At 38.3% G+C, this 13,925-nt stretch overlaps 1 protein-coding gene across 1 annotated transcript in view; it reads right to left on the bottom strand.

Moving 5' to 3' along the window:
- LOC136254977 (hemicentin-1-like) overlaps positions 1 to 12,855 on the bottom strand; it is an 83,655-nt gene extending 70,800 nt beyond the window's left edge. The window contains exon 1 of the mRNA XM_066047697.1: positions 12,750 to 12,855. Within this exon, the coding sequence (XP_065903769.1) occupies positions 12,750 to 12,801 (52 nt within the window). The 5' untranslated portion in view covers positions 12,802 to 12,855. The remainder of the gene's footprint in view (positions 1 to 12,749) is intronic.
- Between the last annotated feature and the right edge of the window lie 1,070 nt (positions 12,856 to 13,925).

Below are 13,925 nucleotides of genomic sequence, written 5' to 3'. Positions count from 1 at the left end.
TAGAGAGATCAGCTAGAAACTAGACACAATGTAAGGACTTCAGCTACAAGTAAATCACCCTGTAGAGAGTTCAGCTGAAACAAATCAACCTGCAGAGAGATCAGCTACAAACAAATCACCTTATAGAGAGTTCAGCTACAAACAAATTACACTGTAGAGAGATCGGCTACAAATTAATCAACCTGCAGAGAGATCAGCTACACACAAATCAACTTGTAGAGAGATCAGCTACAAACAAATCACCCTGTAGAGAGATCAGCTAGAAACTAGACACAATGCAAGGAGTTCAGCTACAAGCAAATCACCCTTTAGTGAGTTCAGCTACAAACAAATCAACCTTCAGTGAGATCACCCACAAAAATGCACCTTGTACAGAGTTCAGTTACAAACAAATTACCCTGTAGAGAGATCAGCTAGAAGAAGTCACCTTGTAAAGAGTTCAGATACAAAGAAACCATCATGTACAGAGTTCAGCTACAAAGAAACCACCATGTAGAGTGTTTAGCTGCAAAAAATCACCTGTAGAGAGTTCAGCTAGAAACAAATCACCCTGTAGAGAGATCAGCTAGAAGAGGTCACCTTGTAGAGAGTTCAGCTACAAAAAAACCATCATGTAGAGAGTTCAGTTACAAACAAATCACCCTGTAGAGAGATCAGCTAGAAGAAGTTACCTTGTAGATAGTACAGCCACAAACAATTCACCCTGTAGAAAGATCAGCTAGAAAAAGTCACCTTGTAGAGTGTTCAGTTACAAAGAAACCATCATGTAGAGAGTTCAGCTGCAAACAAATCACTCTGTAGAGAGTTCAGCTACAAAGAAAACGCCATGTAGAGAGTTCAGCCTCAAACAAACCACCTTGTAGAGAATTCAACTACAACAAATCACCGTGTAGAGAAGAAGTTACCTTGTAGAGAGTTCAGCTACAGAGAAACCATCATGTAGGGAGTTCAGCTACAAAGAAACCACCATGTAGAGAGTTTAGCTGCAAACAAATCACCTGTAGAGAGTTCAGCTACAAAAAATTCGCCCTGTAGAGAGTTCAGCTAGACGAAGTCACCTTATAGAGAGTTCAGCTACAAAGAAACCATCATGTAGAGAGTTCAGCTACAAAGAAACCATCCTGTATATAGTTCAGCTACATTCCAAGTCACCCAGTAGAGAGATCAGCTGCAAAATAAAATATCCTGTGGGGAATAATGGGCATGTAATAAATATATGTATATAATTTGTATAATTACTAATAAAATCAAAAATAATTGAAGTATTACAAATCTTCTTTAAGTTCTTTTCTTCTTCCTGTGGTAAAGAAAAAAACACATGAGTTAAAAAAGCCCCAAAGCCAGCCATAGGCCGGCTTTGCAGTATACAAATACAAAAAGAAGTGATATCTAATCAAAAACAGCCAAGCTGTAAAAAAAGGTGCGGCCCCCAAAAAGGCCATGGTGAAAAAAGATGTGAAATCCAAGATGGCGGCCAAGAAATGGCTGTGATGGTAGGTTAATGGTTACATTTTAATAACGACAATTCAGGTGAATTTTGTGCCACTTGGTCTTGGCACCAAATTCACCTGAATTGTCGTTATTAAAATTTAACCATTAACCTACCATCACAGCCATTTCTTGGCCGCCATCTTGCATTTCACATCTTTTTTCACCATGGCCTTTTTGGGGGCCGCACCTTTTTTTACAGCTTGGCTGTTTTTGATTAGATACTTATACATGGCCAGCAAGGAGGTAGCTTGGATATATCAATAGTTACTATAGTCTAGACAAGAAATTCCATGAAACATGTAAGCAAAGGCAACATAGTGAAAGCAGCTATTTGCTGCCACCAAACAAGAAGATTTGCAGGAGCAGACTAAGATTTAAAATTTCCTACATTTATACATGTATGCCCCTGTATAGATTTTAGTATACATGTATGGGGTAGGTTGTCGGCTCTCTATGTAGTTTGAGCTTCCTATGCACATGACGGAGATTACCTCAGAGAAGTCCATACACATACAATATCAAACGGTACAGCAGTACCGTTTAAGTAGGGACCATGGTGAAACATTTGAGTGCCACCCAAAATTCCACCTTTAAAAATCATCCAATAGATATTTTATGCGATGAAAACCACCTTTATGGAATAGCACTAGTCCATACAATACATTAAACAGCATTAAATAGAATAAAACACTTACAGGTGGCCGGATATAATTTTTTTAAAGTCAAAACTCGAATTTTAGTCTCACTGCCTCACTGACCACAGTTGCAAGGCTAGAGGCCAAACGAAGCAGTGAACGGCCACTATTTTACATCACAATAACAAACTCGCCAGTGGGATGTAACTTTTGGGGTTCCGACAAGTGTAGGCCCTCTGTGCCTTGTCTCTTTTTGTTTATTTTTTATTTATTAATGCTTTACAGCACAAGTGCTGAAAGTCAGTAGGACACCTGGTCTTCTTTCATCTTCAATCAGGCTGCTTGTCTTCTTCATCCAACAAAACCACATCAAGGCATTAATTTTCCGTATCAACTCTTTCTTTCAGAAACATAATATAGACGCCACAGAATTATTTCAGGATTTCAGAAGCGCTTCAGTCCTGGCACTACTATAAGAGATATATCAGCCAGATATCTGCAAGTTTGCGATTGAATCCCATTCGCACTAGGTCCGTGACCACACCCACCAATTGAAGATCTACGTGGACTAAAAGCGATAGAGTACGGAGACTATACCTCTCAACAATCTAGCTGTTACTTAACAGTAAACAAGATGATCCCACCTCTTATTGGTATAGCTAGCTGCACACCTCTAGGCTGGCTTGAGATATACTCTAATACAACAGTCACTCTAATACAACAGCCACAAGTTACATTGTAGCTAGCTGTGTTACAACTAAAAACTAAACTAACTATATAGAATTTTTAAAAAATAGGGATCTATGTAACAAAAAGTAGTAAAATAAGAGATGAATGATGGTATTACAGTATAACTCAGTTGGAAAGTCCCTACTTTGGCACTAAATAAAATAATTATTACCAAAGTAGGGACTTTCCCACTGAGCTATGCTGTATTACCATCATTTATCTCTTGTTTTTTTGTTACATAGATCCTTACTTCATTTTTAAATCAACATATGTGACCAGATCTGCAAAAAAGGGACATAATCGCACGAGCCGAAATTTACAGTATAAAGCATTGAATACATTGGGTGAAATACTTGCGTATAATTGAAAAATTCTGTAAATTATTTCAACCCCTCTTTCTTAGTGAAGGAAGGGACTACCAATAAAAACCTGGATATCATCCTATTCACCTGCTCAAGAGGAGTTGGAAAATCTTTGTTTCGTTGCAGTAGACCAAAGGATACATAAGTTATGAACGTTTATTTATGTCATGTCGAAACAATCATACGCAATCAATTTTTCTTCACGAAGTTTGACTTTGTATGCAGTGAAGAAGGGCGAGTAAAGGAAAAATTTACCCAGTGATTGATCCCCCTGTTCATGGTGAACACGATGGTGAAAATGTTAGCCTCGTACCTCAATCTGTTGGTATGTCACAACCGTTTTTGTAAGCACCTGTAATTTATTTCCCTACATTTGCTGTACAAATCGATTTTTCTGTTGTTGCTACTTTGTAGGGCTGTAACTCCCAACGTTATTGGCAAATAAAGCTGAAACTTTGCCAGTGGGTACACTTGGCTGAGTGGATTATAATTATTTAGTAAACAGGAATTCGAAAAAAATGCAATTATGTCCTGTTTTCGCAGATCTGGTCACATTTTTTTACAATACTAGTAAAGTATGTATGGAGCTCACTAAGTTTGCATACATGTATCAAGACACATGATAGTGTGTCATGCAGCCCAAGAAGCCAGCGTGCCATACCATGGGTATATTGACAGGAAAAAAGAAAATGTCATTTTCACACCTTTGTATCTCAGTGATCCCTTATCCGATTGTAACTAAATTTGCTGCAGAGTTGCCCGCCCACTAGGAGAGTCAATATTCCAAATTTGAAGGAAATCACTCAAGCCATTTCTGAGATACGAGCAGCCACATTTTGGGTTTTTTACTTCGTTTTTTTTTCTTCTTCGTCTTTTCACACACTTGCAAAAATTGCTATAAAACGCAAGCACGTACTCCTTTCGCCTTGACATTTGGCACACAGAAAGGAAGTCCAAAGGCAAATCAAATTTGGTGCAAATCCGATGAACGGTTCAGGATTTATGACTAATTATTTGCATAAAACAAGATCAATTTGTTGTCATGCCTACAGGGTAAACCGCTTCATGGAATGAGTTGAAAATCATTTTGTGGATAGATCAACTATTGTAAGAGTGCCTTTTGGTGGTTTGAAAGCAATCGAAATAAAAATCACAGAGATATGACACAAAACCGAAGGTGTGTAACAATTGCATAATCTAGATTCGTGAATAAAAATACCAATAATATTTGCACGTCTACCAGGCAAACCGCTTAGAGCAGTGAGCTGAAATCAGTATGTAGCTGGAATACTCATCCTAGAAAGTCCTTGCAGTAGTACAGAAGAATCAGATTACAAACCACTGAGCTATGATTCGAAAGCCAACTCCGTGTAGCAAATGTGAGATCGAGATACTCTAATAGAACAGTCACCCTAATAGAGCATTCAGCTAGTTTATGACTTAATCCATTATAGAGTTCTATTACATTGCAAGTTATTCTATAGGGAGTTCAGCTGCAAACAGTTACTCTTATAGTCAGTTCAGCTAGAAGCAAGTCACCCTGTGGAGAGTTAAGCTACAAATATGTCACTGTAGAGCAACGTTTATTCTAGGATTTCTCCTTTAAGGGGGGAATCAGGAATTTGGGGAGTGACTAGGTGAAAGCTTGTTATATAGTTGTCTAAGTTCACAACTATGTAAAAGAGTTGAGGTAGTTTGCTAAATACTGGTTAGTCATGTAAGGCTGTGTCATGCATGAATGTTGATTTTGATTGATTTTTGTGATTGTGTGTATGAAGACTGATCGCACACAAATTGTAAAGATTCAACATTTGATATGCAGTGTATTACATTGTTATGTCATACTATACACTCATGCATCAATCTCTACCAACCATACCATCTGGCGAGTATTAACTATCATTGTACATATAATACCACAATTACAGTAAATTATAAGATCTGCATGGGTGGATGTCTTCCAAGAAATAATTAAGGTGTTTGAAATTAAATACTAGGGCATTTTCATGTGGGTTATTGCAATACAAGAATTTTTTCAAAATCAGGCTTTCTGAGATAAAATCTGGGGGGTATTTGTGCTGGCTGTGCATGCCATTTTGAAAGTAGAAAAATTTTACAAATCACCTTCTGAGGTTGAATGTAAGGAGACTTTTATTCTATATTGGGTAAACTTGGGCTCTCAGATATTGATATGCATGAATTTATTAATGTATTTTAAATTCTGATACTGAATCTGAGAGGCAGCATTTTAAGGTTGTATTTGTATTTGTTAGCCTGGGAAAATTTTACATATTAACCACTCTGAGGTTGAATCTGAGATCATTTTTGATAAGTTTAGTGTGTCATTTTAAAAACAAGCTTAAGGTTACGGGTTTGGCGCTTAATAATAGGTTATTATTTTTTGATGCACGATGATGATGTAATAGTGGCACCATAGAAACTCGAGCAGGTGTTAGTGAGAAGGTTGTTAATTTCAAAGTGTTGTATAGCCATGCGATAATAGCGGAAGAATCATACAAAGTGAGTGTTAATAATTTACTGAGGAAGGTAGTCAAGCGTAAAATTAGCGCTACTGCTTAATGTGGTTATTATTCATCAAAAATAGCAGCTGTCAGCCAATTAGTACTAATTTTTATGGTAGTGTCAATGGGTGGTTATATTATCTAGGTCCTGTCTGGAGACTTTGTGGGAAAACTGACTAGAGGCTGGTTAGTTATCGTATCTTTCAAGGATAATGGCGATTAGTTCTGCTACGGAAATACCGCAAGTCCACTACCGTGCTGTTACAATTTGATAACAACTCAATTCGTTCATGGGGAACTAGAAATCACTAAGTAATAGCTTGTCAATGCTAAATATCATGATGTGGCTTCCCATGAAACCTGGTTTTTGATGAATAGCAATCAACAGTTTCACTGTTTAGTGTCTGCATTTCTGTACAAGCGCTTCCCTTGTTGAGTGTATCACCGCTTATGGTATCACTTGTACATTAATATACCACATATTTTTAGTATGTTCTTCCATGCAAAATGGTTAAAACAGAACTATAAGCAAAGCGTCTACAAAATTATTTATCTGGTAACCCGTAACCTTAACCTAATAGTAGTTACTCACAATTTTAGGGGGGTAAGTCTGAGATTTTAGGGGAGGAAAGTTCCCCCCCTACCAACCCTAGAATAAACACTGCTGTAGAGATTCAGAACACTACAAGTCACACTGAAGGGAATTCAGCTATAAACAAGTTATCCACCCTGTAGAGAGTTCAGCTACAATTAAGTCACTCTCTAGAGAATTCAGCTACACACAAGTCACTGTGGAGAGAGTTCAGCTACAAAGAAATTACCCTGTAGAGAGATCAGCTACAAACAAAACACTTTGTAGAGAGTTCAGCTACAAACAAATCAACCTGTAGAGCGATCAGCAATAAACAAATCAACTTGTACAGAGATCAACTAGAAACAAATCAACCTGCAGAGAGATCAGCTACAAACAAATCAACTAGTAGAGAGATCAGTTACACACAAATCAACCTGTAGAGAGATAAGCTAGAAACAAATCACCCTGTAGAGAGTTCAGTTACAAAAAAATCACCCTGTAGGAGACATCAGTTAGAAACTAGACACAATGTAAGGAGTTCAGCTACAAGCAAATCACCCTGTAGAGAGTTCAGCTAAAACAAATCAACGTGCAGAGAGATCAGCTACAAACAAATCAACTTGTAGAGAGTTCAGCTACAAACAAATTACCCTGTAGAGAGATCAGCTACAAACAAATCAACTTGTAGAAAGATCAGCTACAAACAAATCACCTTGTAGAGAGTTCAGCTACGAACAAATTACCCTGTAGAGAAATCAGCTACACACAAATCAACTTGTAGAAAGATCAGCTACAAACAAATCACCCTGTAGAGATCAGCTAGAAACTAGACACAATGTAAGGAGTTCAGCTACAAGCAAATCACCCTGTAGAGAGTTCAGCTACAAACAAATCAACCTGTAGAGCAATCAGCTAGAAACAAATCACCCAGAAGAGAGGTCAGCTACAAAAAATCACCCTGTAGAGAGATCAGCTAGAAACAAATCGCCCTGGAGAGATCAGCTACAAACAAATCACCCTAGCATTACCCAAGTGTCTAGACAGGCGAAATTGAGCCTCCTATCCTGTATTAGTGCATCCGGTGATCATCAACTTCAAGAACTGGGTTTGCAATTACAGTTGGGGAATACTTATTTGTAAACACAGGATGCTGACTACTCCATCTTGTCTAAAGCCTGTTCACAATTAGCTTCCCTTCCAATGGCTCATCACCTTTATCTAAACTGAAAGATTCTGTGACACTAGAATCTTGCTGCAGGACCTGGAATCAATTGCTACTTGGATGCAACCCAGGCCAACTCTCGTTTATTCTCCATGCCACCTCAGACACCCTACCCACATCAGTCAATTTAAAGCGTTGGCACATACAATGTAGGGTGAAGTGCTCATTATGTGGCTGCACTCAGCCTACCACTGCTCATGTTTTGGGTGGCTCTCCTAGTTCCTTGAAACAGGGCCGCTTCACATATCGCCATAACCAAGTTCTGCACTGTTTGACTGTTGAACTCACTAAGGTCATTTCTGAAGTAGGCACAATCTCAGTTTATGCTGACCTTCCTGGTATGCGTGCAAGTGACTCTCCACAGGCAACAATCCCTCCTTCTCTCCTGATTACCTCATATCGCCCAGATATTGTTTTTACAATGAAAGTAGCAACTTGGTGGCCTTGTTAGAACTGACATGTCCCTTAGATTCAGTTGAACACCTCAAATCTGCCAGGATCGAAAACAAGGGAAGAGAGAATACCAAGAGTTACAGTCAGAATTTGACTATCAAGAAATTCCTTGTTTTTATGATACCATTGAAATAAGTGTTTTAGGCCACTACTTGCCAGCATCTTTGTCATCATTCATGAACTGTGTTAACTTTCAAAATGAGATCAAGATTTCTAAATCCACCTGCAGAAGGATTTTTTACTTAGCTGCTACCATTTCTATTTCTTCATCAAGAAGAATTTTCATGGCAAGAGATTGCCCTGAATGGTCTGAAGATGCTTGAATGTTGTCAACTCTATTATTTATTGTATTACATTTTTGCGTGTGTGTGTGTGTGTTGCTGTAACTAGTTATTTTTCCCTTGCCACACCCACTTGTGGGCATTCTATTTCCTTCTCTGTGGTAGTGTGTGTCCAAGAACTCACTCACTCACTTAATTAGCTATAGTTGTTTTTGTACATTGTCATTTTTTTGTTTGTTCATCAACAATGATGGTTTCTCTACCTTGTAGAGAGATCAGCTACAAACAAATCAACCTGTAGAGAGATCAGCTACAAACAAATCACCATGTAGAGATTTCAGCTACAAAAAATCACCCAGTAGAGAGCTCAGCTAGAAACTAGACACAATGTAAGGAGTTCAGCTACAAGCAAATCACCCTTTAGAGAGTTCAGCTACAAACAAATCAACCTGCAGAGAGATCAGCTACAAAACAACACCTTGTAGAGAGCTCAGTTATAAACAAATTATCCTGTAGAGAGATCAGCTACAAACAAATCACCTTGTAGACAGTTCAGCTACAAACAAATCTACCTGTAGAGATTTCGGTTACAAACTAATCACCTACTGCAGAGAGATCAGCTACAAACAAATCACCCTATGGAGAGTTCAGCAACAAACAAATCAACCTGCAGAGAGTTCAGGTACAAACAAGTAATCCTGTAGAGAGATCAGCTAAAAGGATCACCTTGTAGAGAGTTCAGATATGAACAAATCACCTTGCAGATAGTTTAGCTACTAACAAGTAACCCTGTAAAGAGATCAGATAGAAACAAATCACCCTGTGGAGTGTTCAACTACAAACAGACAACCCTGCAGAGAGTTGAGCTAGAAAAAAGTCATACTGCAGAGAGAATCCTGTAGAGACTTTATCTACAAGCAAATGTCACCCTGTAGAGACTTCAACTACATTTCAAGTCACCCAGTAGAGAGATCAGCTGCAAACAAGTTATCTGTAGGGAATAATTGACATGTAATAAATATATGTATTATATATATATATATATATATATATAATCTGTACATTTAGTGATGAAATCAGAATTAGTTTAAGGGTGCTCGCGGCTATTTGAAGCCATACAACATGCAATTTTTGTATTGTTGCTAATACTCACATAATGTATAAAATGAATCCATATGCTACTTACGTTGGAAGTGCTTCTCTTTCTCTTCAACACAAACCAAACAGAATTCTTCTAGCCTATACCATTTTATAACTATGCGTAGTTCTTTATGAAGCGCTTAAATCGAAACTAGTCCTCCATTTTTCACAGTAGCGCACTGGAAACCACGTTGAACAAACTTCAGCTTATAACTCACAACTCTATGTTTAGTATTAGTACACAGCGTACATAGAACTTAAGTTAGTACTAAAAGTGTGCTACACCATTCAAAACCTCATGTTCTCGGTGCCGTAACTCATGAAGCCATAACGCTACGGATAAAATCTAAACATAGACCTCTGGAGAATTTATCAGCGCATCTCCCTACAAAATTTGAAGCCTTCACGGCTATCACTCAAAAACTAGTTTTATTTTTAGTAAACATGTGCAAAGATTGCGTGCGCCCAACATTATTGATACAATAACCACACAAATTCCTATTGACCGCAATCACCAACTTTTCAAAATAACATGTCATAAACGGCTGTTCTAAACACAAAAAACCATTTTTCTCTTCTTCACACACAGGAACAGCTTCTTGCTCCGCCTGGAGTCTCCAAGTCGCTCTTGGATAAGTTACGCTAGGCACGCCATCATCAGCAGCTTGTAACGCCTTGTGATTCCAGCTGGTAACATTGTCCCCTACATAAGCAGCTTACAATTACAATACTAACTACCAGCATACCCTATCACTCGAGAAAACAAGGCACGAACGCATGTTGCCTACAAGCGAAAAGTGCGTTCACACTTGTTGCCTTAAATAACACTTACTTTTAGATTAATTCATAACTGTTGATCCATCAGACAATCATTTGCTAACACTTCAGTGACGATTCTAAAGCGAAAAAACATGCTATTCTTCCTCGTGCTCTCTGGCGCAAAACATGTCCGCTTAACACGGATACTACAACATTATTGATACAATAACCACACAAATTCCTATTGACCGCAATCACCAACTTTTCAAAATAACATGTCATAAACGGCTGTTCTAAACACAAAAAACCATTTTTCTCTTCTTCACACACAGGAACAGCTTCTTGCTCCGCCTGGAGTCTCCAAGTCGCTCTTGGATAAGTTACGCTAGGCACGCCATCATCAGCAGCTTGTAACGCCTTGTGATTCCAGCTGGTAACATTGTCCCCTACATAAGCAGCTTACAATTACAATACTAACTACCAGCATACCCTATCACTCGAGAAAACAAGGCACGAACGCATGTTGCCTACAAGCGAAAAGTGCGTTCACACTTGTTGCCTTAAATAACACTTACTTTTAGATTAATTCATAACTGTTGATCCATCAGACAATCATTTGCTAACACTTCAGTGACGATTCTAAAGCGAAAAAACATGCTATTCTTCCTCGTGCTCTCTGGCGCAAAACATGTCCGCTTAACACGGATACTACAACATTATTGATACAATAACCACACAAATTCCTATTGACCGCAATCACCAACTTTTCAAAATAACATGTCATAAACGGCTGTTCTAAACACAAAAAACCATTTTTCTCTTCTTCACACACAGGAACAGCTTCTTGCTCCGCCTGGAGTCTCCAAGTCGCTCTTGGATAAGTTACGCTAGGCACGCCATCATCAGCAGCTTGTAACGCCTTGTGATTCCAGCTGGTAACATTGTCCCCTACATAAGCAGCTTACAATTACAATACTAACTACCAGCATACCCTATCACTCGAGAAAACAAGGCACGAACGCATGTTGCCTACAAGCGAAAAGTGCGTTCACACTTGTTGCCTTAAATAACACTTACTTTTAGATTAATTCATAACTGTTGATCCATAAAACAATCATTTGCTAACACTTCAGTGACGATTCTAAAGCGAAAAAACATGCTATTCTTCCTCGTGCTCTCTGGCGCAAAACATGTCCGCTTAACACGGATACTACAAGTATGCGTAGTAATGCCAATTATGATGCAATAGCCGCATGTGGTTTCTGGGCTGGCACTTAAACGGCTTCAAATATCAGCGAGCACCCTTAAGTTTTTAAACTCTACTCCATCTTTTCCTTCTTCCTGTGGTAAAGAAAAAAGATAGGTTAAAAAGCCCCAAGGCCAGCTTTGGGGTATACAAATACAAAAAGAAAAGTGAAATCTTATCCAAAACAGCCAAGCTGTAAAAAGAGTGTGGCCCTCAAAAAGGCTATGGTGAAAAAAGATGTGAAATCCAAGGTGGCGGCCAAGAAATGGCTGTGATGATAGGTTAATGGTAAAAATATTAATAATGACAATTCAGGTGAATTTTGTGCCAAGACCAAGCGGCATCAAATTCACCTGAATTGTTGTTATTAAAATTTTTACCATTAACCTACCATCACAGCCATTTCTTGGCTGCCACCTTGGATTTCACATCTTTTTTCACCATACCCTTTTTGAGGGCCGCACTCTTTTTTTACAGCTTGGCTGTTTAAGATTAGACATCTTTTGCATTAGATAGCTAGCTACATATTTTGGGGACCAAATCTATGAGTCTACTTCAAAGGTTTCATTTTTTGAATGAAAACTGGCTTTACAAGTTTTACAACACATCATAGCTATTTACATATATAGCTACCTATAGTATTCACAATAGTGGGATAGCATTCACAGAGTTAAACAGAGACAAAACTGTGATCTTTGTTTTCTATGAGGCATAGCACTGTAACCATACAAGAAGCCAAAAAATTAATTGGCATATTTTGCCTTATTGAGAACAGATAGTAATGAAATTACTCAGCCACAATCATTACTCAGAGACGTGCCCCCACGCATGTTAGTTCTAGTACAACTTCTACCCACTAAGCCTGCGGCTCCGGTACTCGACTATTGAATAGCTATCTGATTAAAGTCTACCACCACTATGTTGACATCATGTCATGACCAATGCTATTTTTATTCATGATCAATAACTGCTGATCTTTTCTTCTACCAGTCATAAAAGCTAATACAAATCCCCTGGATAGCAGATACCTTTCTATTCTTTTCTGAGCGCTTGTAGATACCTTTACCAATAACTGCTTATATAGCCCGGCGCCTGAGACCCGCTGGCGAACTCAGACTCGCGCATGAAGCTAGCTAGATCACAAACGCGGTAGGCTAGTTAGCTATAACTAGCCCATACTGAAGAACATATCAAACAAAGACAATTATCACAATAGCTGTAAAGGTCACCATGCAACCTCAGGTATATACGGTCGCGGTCATGACAAGGCAAGTAGCTAGCTACGCTGCCTACGCAGCAAGCTGTATGCGTTGCATACAGTACATTGTCACTTACACTGAAAGCTCCACACCACAGCAAAAAACTCCACTATCCAGTGAAACTTCATCCCTCGTTGTTCCAAGACTCCATTCAACAGGAAATACTCAGCTTCCTTACTTAATGTGCTTTAATTAGGAAAGTGTTATTTGATGCTGGTTATGTAGCTAGCTATATAGCTAGGTCAGCCTCGAAGTCTGGATTCAGCCCCGTTATTTCTAAAGCCAGTAGAGGGATTAGATATTTCAGTTAGTAGCATAGCCATATATGACTGCAATATTGTATGATAGGTTTATTAGCTAACCAGTGACTCCACAATCAGTGGTGATTCTAGACCTGGGAAGTTGTGTAGGATTTTTACACTCAAACCATCTAAAATATCATATTTATGAAACGCTAAAAATAACAATGCCAATCTATACTGCAAGCCGTTTTTCCCCAATATTTTTCAAAACTGACTTCAGCAGGAAGGGGGGGTGGCATGTCATGTATACTCATAGGCAATTGGATGGAGATGATTAGTATATCTAAACTTAAAATCAAACTGATACAAGATTATTCCCAGCAACAAACTCTTGTTACTCAGAGCAGATCCAGGGTTGGGGGCCAGTGCTCCCCTTCAGAGATTTTTTAATAGTGATTTTTAAATTGCTCATTTGACATAGCTAGGCACCTTAAATTGCTCATTTGACATAGCTAGGCACCTTAGACATAATTCAGATATATACAAGAGTTCATAATATAGTAGCAAGAGTTAATAATAGTGGAGGGGCTCTTGATAGTAGTAAGAGAGGGTATCTAACTGAGATGAATTTATCAAACACACTGCCAGTAGTACAGTATCAACACCTTATTCTGTTATGTAGAATAGAGGCTTCACCATATTCAACACCTATCAACAGTTCTCTCATACCAGTAGAGTTGTATTAAGCACCACTCAATGTCTTTCCATATTAGGAGAGGCATTGATTTTATCAAAAGGTGAAATTGTAGCAGTGTGTTTGTACAGGGTATATTGAACGTTTGATACTCTTCCTCTTCTAATAATGAATTCTTGATACATATATACATTTAGTTGTAAAACTCAAAAAATATAAGTATAGTACAATATCTACATCATAATTAGAGATCTGAAGTCATTGAAGTTTATTAATAGTACTGTCAATTTGTAACTTGTTCCACAAGTGAATTGAT

This window comes from Dysidea avara, chromosome 5 (genome assembly GCF_963678975.1).
Source record: "Dysidea avara chromosome 5, odDysAvar1.4, whole genome shotgun sequence".
Taxonomy (NCBI): domain Eukaryota; kingdom Metazoa; phylum Porifera; class Demospongiae; order Dictyoceratida; family Dysideidae; genus Dysidea; species Dysidea avara.
The sequence above is the reverse complement of the archived record's forward strand: the minus strand, read 5'-3'. Positions and strand labels throughout refer to the sequence as shown.